Source organism: Grammomys surdaster, unplaced genomic scaffold, assembly GCF_004785775.1.
Source record: "Grammomys surdaster isolate TR1022 unplaced genomic scaffold, NIH_TR_1.0 213, whole genome shotgun sequence".
In the NCBI taxonomy this organism is placed as follows: Eukaryota; Metazoa; Chordata; class Mammalia; order Rodentia; family Muridae; genus Grammomys; species Grammomys surdaster.
Genome location: NW_021604658.1, coordinates 1,135,871 through 1,152,941, shown reverse-complemented (window position 1 = coordinate 1,152,941; position 17,071 = coordinate 1,135,871). Strand labels below are relative to the sequence as shown.

The window sequence follows — 17,071 nt, the reverse complement described above, 5'->3', positions numbered from 1 at the left end:
ACTTTTTCCTTTTGAGGATGAGTTTTTCTTTGAATGTATCACTGTTAGTTGAAAAAAAAGGGGGGGGCAGGCATTAATATTAGTAATTAGAGGTTCTCAATTTTCCCTTAGTTAAGTGGTTCTTTTATCATTATAATTATCATCACCATCATTATTAGTCATTATCATTATTTTTGGTTAAGACCAGCTCTTGTATAGTTCAGGCTGGCCTTGAATTTACTATGTAGCCCTGAACTCCTTATCTTCCTGTTCCTACTTCCCAGGCACTGCATTTCTTTCCTGGTACCTTGACTTAATCTATGGATTCTGTTTCCTGCTTGGCACACGTTACCACCCTCTTCCATTTTACAATAATTTTGAAGCTGAGCTCCCTAAGACCACTCTGTGGCTAGTGGCCAGCCAGCAATTTGGGCAGATATTCCCTGAGCCAGGTCCTCCTCTGTTGTCTGTCTGTCTGTCTGTTTCTATGAGGGTGCATATTCAGTTTGAAAGTCTGCCATGGCTTGTGGTTTGGAGGAGTCCTCTTGCATTTCGTCATGTGCTCAGCTATTCTAGGTGGATGTATGGAGCACAGCAAGGTCTCCTGTGGCTGTCTCATTTCCCATTCTGATGTCTGGCCAGGCTAGCTGGGCACTGGTCTTCCCTGCACGTTTACCAGTTACTACCGTTACCGCCAATGTCACTGGGTGTGGAATGTTATTTGGACTTCAGTTTCATCCAGGATCCCAGGTTAGAATGTTTTTAGGGCTGGGTGAAATCACTAGGATCTCTTCTTTCCTTTCTCTTACATCCTAGGGAAAGCAAGCTTACCCCAGAAGGCCCTTGAGCCCTTCTGTGAAGGTAGTCAGGCTCAGTGGCACCTTCTGCTGGATGGTGCAGGGCTCGGTGTCACTTCTGCTCGGCATTCATGTCTCCTCAAAGCCTAGAGGATCCCTGGACCCTGAGGAATAAATCTCCGACAGTGTCCTATGAGAAAGGCATTTCTGAGAGAGGATAGATCCCTAGTTTTCTAAGAAATGAACCAGTAGAGGATGTTAAGATGGCTCAGTGGGTAATAGTGCTTACCACATAGCTTAATGCCTTACGTTTGATTCCATGAACCCACCGTGTCTTCTCACCTCCACCCACACACTATGGCACCCTTGAGCCTTCACTCACACACAGCATAAGTAAAACAACTGCCCTGAGAACTTGCTAGTACCGCCCTGCAATGGAGTCATGATAGCTGGACTTCTTGGAAAGCTGTACAATCCACTGTTCAGGTGAGGCACTGGGAACGTTCCCAATGAGAATGAAGAGCCCAGCTTAAGACTCACCTGGTCCAGTTTTGAGGCAGGGTCTTGCTATGGTCTGAGGCTGGCCTGGGATTTGCTGTATTCTTCTTTCTCTGCCTCCAGATTGCTGGGATTAGAGGTGTGCACCACCCTGCCTAGTTCTATCTGCTCTCTGTGAAATGGCTAACCAAGAGCCAGGTAGTCTGGGCAGAATGCTGATAGCCTTTTCCTATCTCTCTTTTCTAACCTAACCCTAACCCTAACTTTAACCCTAACCCTTTTCCTATCAGCCTGACCTTTTGTGTGGTTTCAGTCTCTCCTCATCTCTAGCAATCTTCCTGCTTCCTCTAGAATAATCGAGTCATTCAGCCTCACTGACTAAGGTCTAGCCTACCCACTTTCAGTTCTCACCCAGTGGAGCCTGCTCTGGCTTCCCATCCTCCTGGGGTGGAGGTGCTCTTATTTTATTTTCTCACCACCTGCAGGGCACCTTCCTTTGGGAGACACAGCTTACTAGAGTACTGAGTTTATGATGCTGTACTAATACCAGTATTTTTAAATGCCTAATAGGGTTTCTAGCCATGACAAGGCAGCCAGTTATGTCCAAAATCAGACACAGTAGATACAAAGACAGCTTAGCTGTCTGAGCACATGCATTTTTGGAGTACAGAAAATAGCTGTCAGCCTAGTACTATTTTCAGTACTTGTGGAGGGTGACGCTGCTAACTCATGGACCACACATACACAAGGGAGGTGAGCTTGGACCCAGCTTTTGTGGCACCCAGCTTTTTTCTTTGTGCAGGCCCTGTTCTAAACCTTCCCACACACTGACCCCCATCCAGATATCAGAGGCATCTAAGAGCAGGAGCAGCTGGCTTCAGGTCTGACAGCTGCTTGTTTTGTCAGTCACTCTCCCAGTGGCCCTGAATAACAGCAGACACCAACACTTCCATTCTGACAAGAGGCTTCCGGTCTTAGTTGACTGTACTCATGCTCACTTGGGCTCCTGAGCTCTGCCTCCCCAGGGGGATCGCAGGCAGTGTGAGCCCATCTTGGAAGCCTAGGCCAGTGGTAGCTAAGCACAGGGTCTGCTGAAAGCCCATACCCTGGCCCTCAGCTGCAGACCAGGCTTCTGTGCTGACTCAGATTCCCTGTTCACAGATTCCCTGTCCCCGTGCAGCTGAGTAGAGAGGCAGTTATCACGGGGATTCTGTATCCCTCTACTTCTTGTTTTGAGATAGGCTCATATAGAGACCAGGGAGGCCTAGATCTCACAATCCTCAACCCCTTGAAAGCCAGATTATAAGCATGGTCCACAAAGCCCAGTTCAAGCCTCCCCTCTTGCTCTTCTTTCTAGAACACTGACTTAGGGTAGTTAATATCTTAATATATTATTCATAAAAAGTATCACCCCCAGCTTACAAACAAAACACTTCCCCCAAAACAAAACTGAGCCTAATAATCAGCCAAGACCCCCCACTTCCCTGCTTTGCTGCCTCCATACCTTGGAGGCACAGGGCTTGTTCTGAGGAACTGGGGGTAGAGGGAGTCAAGGACACACAGTCATGACTTTCCTGTCCCCTAGTGCTCGAAGTGCTCAGACTTTAAAACATAGAAGGCCTAAAAAATCCTCAAGGATGGGGTGGTCCCAGAACTCATAATGCTGAGGACAGTGGAAGTCCTGTATGCTGGCAGGGAGCAGTGTTCAGGGATTTTTGGGTGGCTTTTCTCTAGGCTGTGACTCTAGAACTGGTACCTACAAACAGGCTGAGTTCCTTCTTCCTGAGGTCTTTCTTGTCCCTACCCTAAACTGATTCTCTTTTGGGGGAGTGACTTATTAGGATTCCCACCTGGATCTTGGCAGTAAAAATTCTATAGTAGAACACTCCATGGGAAAACACCATTAGAGAATTTGTATTTAGCTGGAGGGATCTTGAATACTTGTAGTATCAGGTCACAGGGCAGGCAAGGCCAGCACTGGACAGCTCTCCTGTTCTTATCCCGTTCATTCTTAGCAATCGGGAGACAAAGGCTAGGTGGTACCGTAGAGCCAAGGAGGGGCTTGTCCCTTCTCTGGCCCGGCAGCTCTGTGGAAAGGGGACCAGATAATGCGTGGCTGGGCATGGACTGAAATGACAAACGGTGACTCTTCTACAAATGTGGAGGTTTATTTCAACAAAACATGAGAAGAGTGCACTGGACTGAGGCTCCTGCTCGTTGGTGTGTGTCCATCCATTTCTCACTGACACGAGTGAAGGCTGCGTTGTGAACAAGTGGACAGATAATATGGCAATTTCAGTCCAAGCAAGTCTGGGTCAATACATCCTCCTCCTCCTCCCTCTGTAACCTTGCCTCTGTGATGGGCTGTGGGGCCATCAGATTGCTCATGTGCTGTGTGTGGCTCTGACTTCTCCATATGAGGAGCCCCAGTCCTGGGATTGGGGCAGCAGGGAAAAGGGAGTATACAAGCACAACCCACTTCACCTCTGAAGAAACAGCAGGACAGGCCTCCAGGAAGGCAACTTTCAGACCGCTAGGGGTGTATGGGATTGGATGTGCTGTAGAGGCTGGAGCCAAGTCCCATCCTTACCACCAGGGAAGCAGAGAGCCAGGGGCCAGGGAGCTTCCTTCTGGACTGAGGATGCTTCCCCACCTGATCCAGCCCTGGCCCTTCTGTTCCTTCCACCAGGGCCTGTGGGGATGGGGCAACTTGCACCTATAGTCCTGGGATGCCCACTTGCAATGTGGCACCATTGAGAAGGTCCTCTGGAAATCTGCATGAGGTGCTCCTGAAGGGGAGGTCAGCTCTCTTCATGGAATCCAGGTTAAGGCTCAGACTGAAGTACTCACTCGAATGGTTTCTGTGGCAGGCATCTTTTTCCTTCTTGATCGTCAGCAACAGTTGTATTAAGTCATAAAGTAGAAACTGGATGTCACAGCAGCACTGATCATCTCCATTCTTGTTTTGGGAACACCAGCGCTGAACCATAAGCTGCTTTCTTGGGTAAATGGGTTGTTAAACTCTTCGGGCTACCCCTGAGGAGGCCATGTTGCTGGCCATGGAGGGCCCAGAAAGTCTGGAAACACCAGCACCGAGACTGAACTGTAAGGTATCTTAAGGGCAGGTGAATTCTTGTTCCCTGGAAGCTGCCTACATCAAGAAGGCCAGTTTCTGGTGCTGAAAGCACAAGTGTCATCAGGTGGGTGACCTGCTATACCTTCTGCCAGGAATAGGCATGGCCACACAGTGATAACCTGTCCCCAGAAGAGACTTCTCTTGTCCTGAATACTCTCCCCCCATCACCAAGAGGAAAGAAAGAGCCTCCTCCTCTTAGCTCACCACCTCAGGCTCCTGCACTGTCTGTCTCCATCCACCCATAGAGGCTAGGGCCCTTACACACAGGCCCTTAGCTCCTAGGTAGTCACTGTGTGACTACACAGTGATAAGAAAGGTGGTGGCAGGCTGACCATCTCCCCAGGAGTACTGAGAGCCACTGAGGTGGTTGAGAGTGACCAGGAACAATGACATGGTCTGGTTTTGAGCCTGCCTGTTAGATAATGGCGTTGCCATCATCTCTGTGTTCTCACGGACCTGCGACAGATTTTCTGCTCTGACATTTCTCATAGCTATCTTGCTGTGGTTAGATGGGGACCGATCTTCTCTAATGCCTGGTACGTGCTTGGCTGCACGTGGGTTAGTGATCGATGGGCTTGAGCCTCCTCTTTCCTCAGCCCCAGCCCTCCCCTGCTGCTTGTGGCTATGGCTCATGGGGCAGGGGCTGCAGACACCTGGACACTGTTCACACAACCCTATGCTGGGGCAGGCAGGACAGGAGGGCAGTCCTGCTTTAGTCTAGTAAGACCTCATGGTACAGGCATGTACCTTTCATTGCCTTCTCAGTCCTGTGTGTGGAAAGAGGACTGTCATCACAGCTGGGCTAATAAATACTGAATCGGGTATGTGTGCCTGGGCTTTGTGATCCTACAGCCCAGGATGTCATGCAGGGCCTGAAACACTCAAGGGGAAGCAAGTGCCACTCTGACTCCAGTCCCAGGCCTCCGGTGCCTTCTCATTACAATGGTTTCAGATGGGAGAGGCAGCCCTAGCTCTCTTCTCCGGAGACAGGGCAGGGATGGGTGGGAAGCTCCTCCTACGTAGAAGGGGAATCCATAGTGGAGAGGATCCTTACAACTTCTGCTCGCTGAGTGGGGGAGATGTGCTGGGTCATATGGACGATGGAATCCATGGCAACTTCTGGATTGGCCTGTACCAAGCTGGAGAGAAGATTAGGGATTGTGAAGAAAAGATAGGTAGGAGGGTCTTGACTGGTGTGCTTAAGAACTGCCAGACAGATACACTAACAAGGGCAGCTGTACATACCATATTCACCCTATCATGGACTTTCCTATGGTCAAATGTCCCCAGTAGCTAGAAAGTAGTATAAAATAAACTACAAAACATCTTTCTATGCTAGAAAATAAGGAGTAACTAAAAAATAAATTCCCAAAGAAAAATATGACAGGGACACACTGACAGTGGTGCCAGCACAAAGGGCACTTCCTAAACAGAATTATTTATTTTGTTTCTAAATGTCCCAGAAGTAAACTATAACAGAAGTAACTATAAGGTTAGTAGGAATGGCCTACATCAATAATATAGAAATGTATCCGGGAAGACGGGAGTTCTGGCTTCAGAGTTTGAGTTGAGTATAACTGTGGAAGGCAGAATCCAGATCAAGGAGCAGCTTGGCTAGGCAACAGAATTTTTACATCAGGTCAGATGATCTTTGGGTGCCTTTCAATGGGTGCTCTGTGATGGCCAGAATACTGCATGTATGATGATATGGCCATAATGTAGAACTTGAATCACAAAGAAACATCAGGTAACCTAAAATAAGAATGTTCTACAAACAAGACTGGAGGCTGGAGAGACGGCTTAGTGGTTAGAACACTGACTGCTCTTCCAGAAGTCCTGATATCAACTCCCAGTAACTATATGGTGGCTCATGACTGACTGTAATGGGATCTGATGCCCTCTTATGGTTTGTCTGACGACAGGTATGGTGTACTTATATACACACACATACATTAAATAAACAGAAGACCAGGGCACGGCAGTGCAGAGGACTCCCACATGCTCCAGCACTGAGCCAACAACACTCATGGGAAAACTCCATAAAAACTTTCAGTTAGCTTACTAAAGCCACCTAGGAGAATGTTCTGTCCTTAGATAGTCAGCACACAATGTCAATAAGGTAAGCATATAAACAACAGGAGAATTACTAGTACCAGCTTTTACTTTTGTGACTTTTTTTCTAAGTAATATATTTTCAAATAGTTTTATGGACATCTCTCCAGGAGATATCAGCTTTCCCTCCTTCTAGCATCATCTGCGTGGTTTGAATATCTGTACATGAGTAAGAGGGTCCTGAGTCAGCTGAGAGGAAGCTGTGTCTGTATCTGTGGGTCAACTACAACAGTTCCAGACAGGGGAACCACAGAGATTGGGGCAGCATTATCTCATAGTTTATTCTAAACTTTTTATTTTAAAGGAATCAGCCCCCTAGCTTCGAGGAGCCTCTTGGCCTCACCTGCGGATCTGCTTGAGGACATAGTCCCTGCTGATGTATTTGATGTTCTCCTCTATCACGGAGCGGACACCATCTTCCTCTGTCAGTTGCTTCTCCAGCCACTCCACCAGGTCTTTATTATTGTCCCAGACGTAAGCCTGCAAACACGCAAGTCTTGGTCAAATACCAGGGGTCAGGCCCAAACACCCTACTGTCTATTATCCCAAAAGCTTTCTTGGTGTAAAAACATTGTTCACAATTCTCCTTTTGTGTTTGGATGTGGAGAGGACAGGTTCCCAGTGGGGAGTTGCCTTCATCTGTCTTCCTTCCTTTGACCTTCAGATGCTCACATGGGAGTCTGTCCAGTGAGGCTCTGGCATCTACTCTTCTACAACAGTAGGCCTGTGTGGAGCAGGGTACTTGAGTGTGACTAGGAGGGAAAGGTGTATATGTGGCTGCTTCCTTTTGGAGGAGCAGAGACACTGATCCTCAAGGGCCATTTCTGTCCTAGCAAGTTGTGGCAGACAAGGCTTCACACTGTGCCTTGGCCCTCTAGCTGGGGAAGCCTGTGGTGCCTGGTAAAGACACATGGGAGCCAGGCTTAGAGGACAACACACAATACAACTTGGCTGCTGGTACGGGAAGTCTTGGTGCTGCAGTATTGCCACCCACTCTATTAGCTCTGAGAGTGCCGCAGAGGGTCAGGAGGTCTGTAGCCCTCAGAGTCTCACAGCCCACCTCTCGCCTCCTTTCTTTCAAGATCATTTAGCTGAGTCTCTGTGAGGCAGCTGACTACATCGTAACTCAGGAGTGTGTTAGAACCTAATAGCCTTCTCCTTGCTCTCTTCCCTCATTTCTTTACAAATCATTTAGGAATCGTTTTGTTAATGGTTTCCGGAAAACCAAGTACCACCATTAGGGCTCATTCATATTTATGTCATTTTGTTTGGGTAATTAACCACAGAGCTCGTCATTTAAAGGTGCGATACCCTTTTCTGTTATCACTAACGAAGTCAAAGTCAGAATGACAATGAGTTTGGCGCTGTAATTTAATAGGTGGGCACTGTAGGGACTGTGAGGCTTGTGTTGTGGCTTCAGGAAACCCAGATACAAGCAACACCACAAAAGCCACAGCTGCAGCCTCAGGGCTTATACAGTGTAGATGGAACATTCTAAGAAGAAGCATCTGGCATTAGGAAGGACACTGGATTGTCTTCTAACAGACACCATGCTTTAAAAACACTACTTATTGCTAGTGTGGTGGCTCACACTTCATCCCAGCACCTGTAAGGCTGAGGCAGGAGGATAGAGGGTTAAGGCCAGCCTGGGCTACACTGAGGCAAGGGTACAGGGTGAGGCCCTGTGGTTTCCTTCAGACTCATGTCCTCTCAACTTAGCTGCTGAGCTGGCTGTGCCTGGCTGTCTACTATGGCTGGATCACACGATCCTAGCCCTAAGGAGCAGTGAGCCTTTCCCAGCAGTCTGTCTACCTCTTCCTGGCTCAGATTTGCTCACTTTGGGCATATCCAGTGGAGATCAGCTCTCCTCACAAAACAAGCTGGGGACTCCTCTGTGTTTCACTCCAGAGTAACAGCTCTGTGGGTCTCCAACAGGGAAGCACCTTTGCTTCTACAGAAAACTGGGGCAGACCCTGGGTGCCTTGCTCCTACGGTCCAGCTTAGAGCTGGCCCCAGAAGAGTGAACATGCCTGGACTCTAGTCACTGCCACCTTTATAAACCTGGACATTTCCTTACCGGTGACCAAAAGTTCTCTGTGGCTTGAGGACTGCACATTCTCCCCAACTTAGGAGGATTTGGTGGAGAGAGGTGCACAAAATAAAACAACAGCAGCTTTACCTTCAGAAGGAAACCAAACAAAGCCCAACTAGATTCACTCAGGAGTCCTAATGCCTTTACTTTAGGAGAATATTTAATACTCTTATTAATCATTTTTAATCCGTTTGCTTTTAATTAAGAAACAGCATGATGCTTTGCTATCAACATATGCCAGGGAGCAGATTAATTGTGGCTTAAGATAACTCTCCTTGATTGGTGTAATGCATTAGCTAACGAGATGCCAGCTTCTAACGATGTTCATACACTACACTGGAGAAAGTCAGCTACCCTCTAGAGTAAACACTCTTGCTTCCCCTCCTGCAGCCACAAGCTACAGTAGGTGTTTCAGCAATTTATAACAGTTCCCAGGCAACTACAGCACCACATTCTAAGCTTTTAGATGCTTAAAAATATGGAGCCTGTGTATGAAACATGCTGTTTATTCAGAGCACAACTGGATGACATCACTAAGCACATGAAGACTATGAAGTACATGAAACTATGCTTTTAACAAAAAGAAACAAATTTGTGTTTTGTTTGAATCAGTCTGGGAGGGTTTACCATGCTCTCTGCTCTGAGCTATTCTGTTCCACTTAGGAAAAGCAAGCTGTCTTCTAGAACAGTTACACCATTACAGCCATGAGGAAGGACAAGTCACGTCTGTTCCAAGGGGGAAAGTCATTATCATATTCTTCCTTAGAATTATAAAAATGTAGCTATCTACTATGGATTTTAAACAAGTATGAAATGCTGGCTACTATCTCATGACAGTCGGGAACCCATCTGCCTGACATCCCAGCTAGAGCATCTTAATATCAATAAAATATCAATAATTAAACATCACAACACTTGCTTGTCTTACAATACACATTCAACAGAGACTCTTTCTGCATCAATGGATAAATATCTCAGGCACCGCTCAGCCCCACTAATTATATGTAATAATTAGTCTAGCTTACAAAATCTAAATGACCTGTTTGAAAAGGTTCATTTCTAATGCACTGGACAGCTGTTAAGCTCTCCCTAAGCAATGGTAGAACAGGGCCAGGGAGTGACTAGGGCACAACCTGGTAGCTGGGAACCTTGACTGTCACATCTACAAATGACTCCACTGTGTGGGTTGCTTAAGAGATGCTTCCAGCTGGAGAGATGCCTAGGAGCCATCTGACCTTGTGCGTATGGGGCTTGTGGGGTGATGAGGGAGATATATACACTCTAGAAAGATTGTTCTCAATATATCAATGTTTCCAAGGTTATGACCTTCCAACACCCAAGATGCAAGGTCATTTATTTCAGAGGCTTTGGAGAAAGAGCATGCAAGCAGTGGCTTGCTAGATTCCATGGCTGGGCCAGACAATTCCTGCCATGTTTGCCCTCACCTCATCCCTCTGTGGTACAATGAACTTATCTGTGGGTTGCTTGAGGCAACAGAGACCTATCAACACAAGATCTCATTCCATTTGGAAATCCAGAATAAGAGGAAGCAGGTAACGCTGGATAATTAGAATACATTAGGGCACTAAGCCCTGAGGACACTAGTGTGAGCCAAGCAATCCTTCTAGGATATGTCAGTGTGACCAAGTCTCATGCTTTAACACACACACACATACACACACACACACACACACACACACGCTCTCTCCTTACCCTCCCTTCTTCCCTCCCTCCTACTTTCTTTCTCTTCTTGAGACAGGGTCTCACCAAGTATTCCTAGCTAGCCTGAACTTATAGAAATCCCATTCCTGAGTTTTGGGATTAAAGGTATACCCCACCATGCCTGGCTGCTATTTAACTTCTAACATGCTTTGCCTTTGACACTAAATCCTGTGACACCATAAACATTATTTCCATTTTATACATAAAGGAATGGGGGTTCAAATAATGTGTTCAAGCAAATAAATGTAAAACTGGAAACCTCAGAGTTTGAGATCTCAAAACCCACTTTCCCCCCCAGTGTTCCATGGAAAGTCTTAACTGTGATTTCTCCTGTCAGAGTCTACAGGCACAGAACCAATCAGCCTGTTAGAAAACTGTATACAAATTGTAGAGCTAGAAATCAAGACACAAACCATGTTCATGAAGCAAGCATGTGCTATGTTTGCACACCTAACTCAGCCCAGAACTCGTGGAGCTGTTCCTTAGGGAGCTGTAGTTAGGATGCTGCTTCTGACCACAATGAGACCATGAACCACAAACCCAAGAACTTCCTCCAATAGGATTGCCCAGTGGACCCAAGCGGAATCCTGGAAATCATGGATGAAGGTCTCTAAAGGAACAGAAGCTTCATATCGCTCAAGAAAACAAAATCCCTGGGGGAAAAATACAAAGCATGGCTAATAAATGCCTATCACTTCATGACTTCTGCACCAGTCACTACAACAAAGACTCTACCAGTCAAAAAGACTGGCGCTCACACAGACTCTACCAGTTCTGTGCTTGAGAGAAACAGCACATGAAATCTGTCACTATTAGAAGACTGTGTGTGCCTACACACAGAGTGCTTCAGCCGTTTCCTAACATCAGGCAGTTTCTATGGTGGCCCTGCAGAGGTAACACTACACCTTGAACACTGCAGCCGTTCTCTCAAGGGCACTGCCGATTTTATCACCTATCCCACACTAACCAGGTCCTGCTGAGCCTGCAGAACGTGGCAGGAGGTTTCAAAGTCACTTGTCCTGACTTCACAGGCTCAGTTGTCCTTCCTTTCCCTCTTTCCTATCCCCTGGCAGAAGAGCTCACAGGGAATGCAATCTTCTGTAAACACAGGCAAAGGAAATAGTATCAACTATTGGGGATCACTGGTATTTAATGCGCAGACAGCCTCTTCCCGAGCTGTGTGCCTGCAGTGCCTTCTGCCCTCAATCCAGCCGGCAGCCTGTGCATACACAGCTCGCACTGATGAGAGATAGCAATGGCTGGTTTCTTTAGACACACTGCCCCCTGGGAGGATGCCACTAAGGAGCAAGCGAGGGACCTATCTATTCACTTCATGCTTGGAGGGAAGCTATTCCTTCTCCTCATCCTTGTGCCCACCGAGGCTGTGCACGTCCATTAGTGACTAATGTGGTAGGGAGGCGTGTGGGCCACACACACACACACACACTCCATTTACCTAGCTGGCCACTCTTAACTGGAGAACAGCCTCCTATTTTACACTTGCATGACTTTCAATGCCAACTTCCACTAGAAGCTGCCAGTAGCCACTGACAAAATTGTCTCACTCAATTATGATGCCAGAGACTGACCTTAACCTGAACCAAATGTCAGAGAATGTCCCACTCCCCTGCTGCACATTTGAAATATTTATCCAAGAAGCTTCCCAGTCATAAAGAAACAGGCAGACTTAACACAGAGGTGAATTTCAGAACACTCCACATCACTGGCTTTAAAACTGATGGTGAGTCTTACAGCTCCTTGATGAGAAAGGTCATTAGCAAAGACTCCAGGTAGCCTTTTTGAGGAAACTGGAGTGACCCGCTGTAGGACAAGGCCACCGGCCACTTTCCATCAATATCTGACAGTCTCCAAAGATTTTGATCACACAAGTAATAAATGACAAAGTATATCTGTCTAATAGCCTGATAAAATAGGACCAGCAAAATGCCTTAGCAGTTAAGGACACTTGCTGCCAAGGCTGAAGACCTGAGTTTGATCCTGGGAACCCACATGGTAAAAAAAAAAAAAAAAAGAATCAATTCCTTCAAGTTGTCCTCTAACTTTTACATGTAAACTGTGGAGTGCCTGTGTAGGCAGGAATACTGTCTTTCACTGCTAAGCCCCCAGGGTCTAGCATGTTGTAAGTGTTACAAATGGTTTGCTAAATGACTCTGTAGCTGCAGAGAGGCCTTTCTAGCTTTTCTAACAGGATCTGATAGCATAGCATTTGGCTGTGTGTAAACAGGAGAGGGTTTGGGTATTAGGTTCCTCTTTTACGCCCTGCCCCTGGAGGCCTGAAGATTCTTTGTGTACAACCCTTGTAACTCTCAGGTGTGCTATACAGGTTTGTTGGCAGATGCCTCACATACCTTCACTGTGCCTTCCACTTCTACAAACCAGCGTCTCAACATGGCCTGGATCTGGCCGTCGGTCAGCTCAGGGTTGGCATTGTGGATTTTCTTCTTGACCAGGTCCTCCAGCAGGAGGCGCCTCAGCCGCCAGTAGAAGAAGGTGCGGGATGTTTTCCAATCTAAGATATCCTAAATTCACAGGGAGCGAGAGCAGGGAGGAATTAGTGTAGTTACTGTAGCACTAGCACTCAAGCTGAAGGGACCCCACAGGCTTAAAAAGCTGCTCTCCAGGAAAACCCCTGGACACTCCAAAACCAGCCTGAACTCCCCACCCCTCCACTACCTCCCAACCAACCACAGAACACTGCACACTGCGGAATGCTACCCACAGTGGTTTTGAGGAAAGAACTAGAAAGGTAATAATCTGTTTTGTGCAGTCAGCTCAACTTTCATGAAGATCAAAGGTGAACTAGCTGTCACTATAACCTTGACCTTGTAGTAATCCAGTCTGAGGATTACCTGGACTGATGTCACTAATGAAGGCACACATGACTCAGTTTCCTACTAGAATCCTCAGAGCTGTGTCAGGATTCCAAGGAAACCTAAATCATTTTGACAGGGGACACAGGAAAGGGATGAAGGAACAGAACCGGAAATGTTTTGATCTGCATAAGCTGTGCTGCTCTGGCCCTCAAAGCTCCCTGCTTGTGCACCTGTGTCACTTAGAAGGCTCTGGCAAGTCAGAAATGGCAATTGTGTTACTTACGTTAATGACACCCTTCTCCTGCATCCGGCCTGGTGTGTCGTGCAAGTCAGCAAACTGAACAGCTACCTGGTGGTAAATGGGAATTAGGAACTCCTCTCGCTCCTTCAACTTGCTCTCCAGCTCCTTCCGCTCAGTGGGACTTAGCTCTGGGGTGCCTGCAATTACATAAAGCTGTCTGTCACACTCAGCAGTGACCAGAAATCTTGGCACAGATGCAGCCACCATCCTTCCCTCTAGGGCCCGGCTTTCTACTGTGGTCACTAAGTCTTTGATGCAGAACAGAATGTGAGATGGTAGTCCTGTCCTTACTTTGTCACAGGGAGCCCACCTGTCTTCTTTGTCCTATAGAGGTAACAAGTGTGAAAGTAGTGGTGGCAACTCTGCTCTCCAGGTCTCTTCTGAGCAGGTGAAGTGATCACCCAGAGGACTGGACCTCTCTAATCAGTGCAGTGCTCTAGAGCAAGGCTCCTCTATCCCTACAAGGCAAGACTGGTGCATGGACATCATGCCCATCATACTGACGAGCATTAGAGCAGCTGGACTAGGCCAAGTAAAGTGTTTTGTAGGAAAGCTTCCCCTGAGAGCAGAGCACAGACCAGCAGCTCTGGTTTTACCATGTCCTCAACAGGTGCCTGGGAAACTGCTAAGCACCAAATTGCAAGCTGCTGTACTCCATAGCCTCTACTGCCAGATTTAGATATGCTTAACCTCAGAGTAGTGTAAGTCAAGTCAAGTAAAGCAGTTACCATGGACTATTCCTTGGTTTCCCAATCCCTGACCAGGTGACAAAATTTCAGGTGGGGAAGAGAAGAGCAGCTGTGTGGATTGCTAAGTGCAGAACACACAGGACTTTATTTAGGCAGAGACTTTAGCTCCTTGAAGGAGGATGACCACTCCCTTAGCAGCCAGGTTTTAGTGGAGGTGTTGCTGTGTTTGTGATTCCCTCCCTAATTACTTTCAGAATGGGGTCTGTAATCAATACTGAAGATTTATCTGCCTGCCAGGAAAGGAAGAGGACGTCTAGCTGAAGAAACAATAGGTGACAGCCTGGTGCTGGGGACAATCTCATGTGTTGTGTCACCAGCACTGACAAATACATCAGCACAGATGATGGGTGCAGAAGACAAAGCTCTGTTCCAAGCATCAGCATGTCTGGGAACAGCCCTTGCTTTTCATGCCATTAAGAATCACATGCTTACTAACGGCCCTGGGCTGCTGCCAAGTGAGCCGGAAGTATCACAGAGAAGGGCAGAGATGGCACTCTAGCACCAAGCTTCATTTGATGGGACTTTCTGGATGCCAAGCTCCACCTGTTTTACAGCTGTGAGAAGCAGGTCCAGTCCCATGGGTCTTGGGTGCTCACACTGAGCACAATCACTGACCTTCTGCCTCAGGCCTCATTTAATCTTCACAACCACTAAGGCTGTATTTGTCTTAGCACCTTACAGGTAAGGACACTGAGAATGATTGTGACGTATCAAGGCCACAGAGCAAAGGAGTGACAGCCAGGACTTCTCTGAGGCGTTTGGACAGTATCACATTGCCGGTTTTACTTGGGAAGACGTGACCTCAATAGTAGTGGACCCTTTCATTTCAGAAGGCTAAGGCACAGTGGAAGAATACTGAATGAGGAGGCACAGTCATCTTAGTCTTACTGTGTAGCTAAGACCAGGACAGTGTCTATAGCTTCTTCTATTGTTTTAGTCAAGAATGTAAAAATACAGTTTGCTGGGGCCCAAAGGAACTCCAAAGTCTTCAAGATTCCTCTAGTAGATAGCCAACACTGTACTTGAATGTATATATGCATCTATATGGGCCATACATAATTTATTGAGCATTTACTTTGTGTCGGGCACTGCCCTTGAGATTCTCAGGACCATATATGTCATAAGTCAACACACACACACTCTCTCTCTCTCTGTCTCTGTCTCTCTCTTACTTCAGATATAGGGCCGTACAGCTGCTAATCTGCTGCCAAGATGAATCCTCAATGCTTCGAGTATTTTCTAGATTGCTTCATATATACTATCTCTGATTCTTATACGCACCTTTCCACATTAGAAACCAGAAAAAAGAGGCTCTGAAGTGTAAAGTGGTACCTGGCTGTTAAGCAATTCAGTCTGGCTTTTTACACTTGGGTCTGGCCACACCCAAAGCTTGTGCTTATTCTCAGTAATGGTCCTGAAAGTGGCTAAGCAGCTCTCCCAGCATAGCTGGTGAGTTGGTTCCTTGTGTTTGCAGAGGTAAGAGCAGCCTCAACGTTTGAATGCAGTAGAAGGAATGACAGGTGAGGAGAGCCTTCTGGAAGCAAGCTGATGGTTTTACCATGTTGGAGGAAAAGGGGAGGATGGGCCAACTGTGATAGTCTAGAATTTTGAAGGAATAATGAAATAATACGATGGCCCTCTTGTCTTCCCAGGAGTCAGAAAATGAAGCAGTATTCCCCAAAGCAGTATTCCACCTCAGAAGAGAAACAGGGAGAGGAGAGGTGCTGTCATGTCTTAAGCATGTAAGAAAGACCAGGGTTGGCGCTTTGTTTCGAGGGAAAGTGGTTCTAAATCCTTTATGTCCTAGGAGCAAAGACTGCTCTCAAGTGGGTGCCACCCTTGTGCCGTGTACTAAGGGCCCCACTCCCTGTACAGCAGAGCAGCCAGCTCCGGTAATGATCTAGGGGAGATTAACAAATATGTCAATGTCTATTTTCTGCTTAATTTAAAAGCGGCGTCTATAAAGATTTTTGACTTCTGAACCCTGTTCTCCTGAAAGAAAGAAGGTAAGAATGAGGAGGGATAAAGAGTGATTATCCTATCATTGATCGTTTCTCAGGAGCGTTTCTTATTCACTGGACTATTGTAAAAAGCTAAGCTCTCGATCAATCCTGTAAGCTCCCTGTACAATTAAATATCTTGGAATGGTTTTCTTTCTTTTCTAGCCAGATTGCAGGGCCTCAGGGTTTTCAGGAAAGTGTGTGTGTGTGTGTGTGTGTGTGTGTGTGTGTGTGTGTGTGTGTAAGAATATGCTCTACCAAGGAAAGCCATTCTTTAGAATCCTGCCTTAGAGAAAGGTAGGCTACGCCTCTCCCTTCACAAAAATCAAAAGTTCCCATGAAATTCTAAAAGCCAAACCTATGATTCAAGAATTAACATACAGAGTAAAACACAGATAAGCCATCATTAGCCTAATCAAGTGTCAGGAGCTGATATCACTAAGATGCCATGATGCTTTCCATTTCCTGAAAGGTCATGACCTTAAAGATGAGGAGGCTAAAAGACAACAAGTTATCTTGCCAAATGCTGCAGAACCAGGAAACCAGAGCTGGCACTGGTAGCCTATAGAGTCCAGCCATAGTCCTGGGTCTCTAACTGTTTAAAAATATTTGTTTTATGAGTATTAGTGTTTCATCTGTATGTATACACACACACACACACACACACATACACACACGACGGACGTGCCTGGTGCCTACAGAGGTCAGAGATGTCATTGGAGTCTCTGAACCAGAGTTACAGATGGTGTGAGCTATCACATGGGTTCTGGGAACCAAACTCTGGTCTTCTGGAATAGCAACAAGTGCGCTTAACTGCTGTGCTATCTCTCTGGCCACAAGTTCTGGGTCTT

At 46.7% G+C, this 17,071-nt stretch overlaps 1 protein-coding gene across 1 annotated transcript in view; it reads right to left on the bottom strand.

The window, feature by feature from the left end:
* Positions 1-3,421: 3,421 nt before the first annotated feature.
* The window catches only part of Acaca (acetyl-CoA carboxylase alpha), a 266,070-nt gene continuing 252,420 nt past the window's right edge, over positions 3,422-17,071 (bottom strand). Inside the window, exons 55-58 of the mRNA XM_028772253.1 lie at positions 13,454-13,608; positions 12,706-12,876; positions 6,866-7,002; positions 3,422-5,549 (exon numbers count right to left, since the gene is read on the bottom strand). Of these exons, the coding sequence (XP_028628086.1) occupies positions 5,426-5,549; positions 6,866-7,002; positions 12,706-12,876; positions 13,454-13,608 (587 nt within the window). The 3' untranslated portion in view covers positions 3,422-5,425. The remainder of the gene's footprint in view (positions 5,550-6,865; positions 7,003-12,705; positions 12,877-13,453; positions 13,609-17,071) is intronic.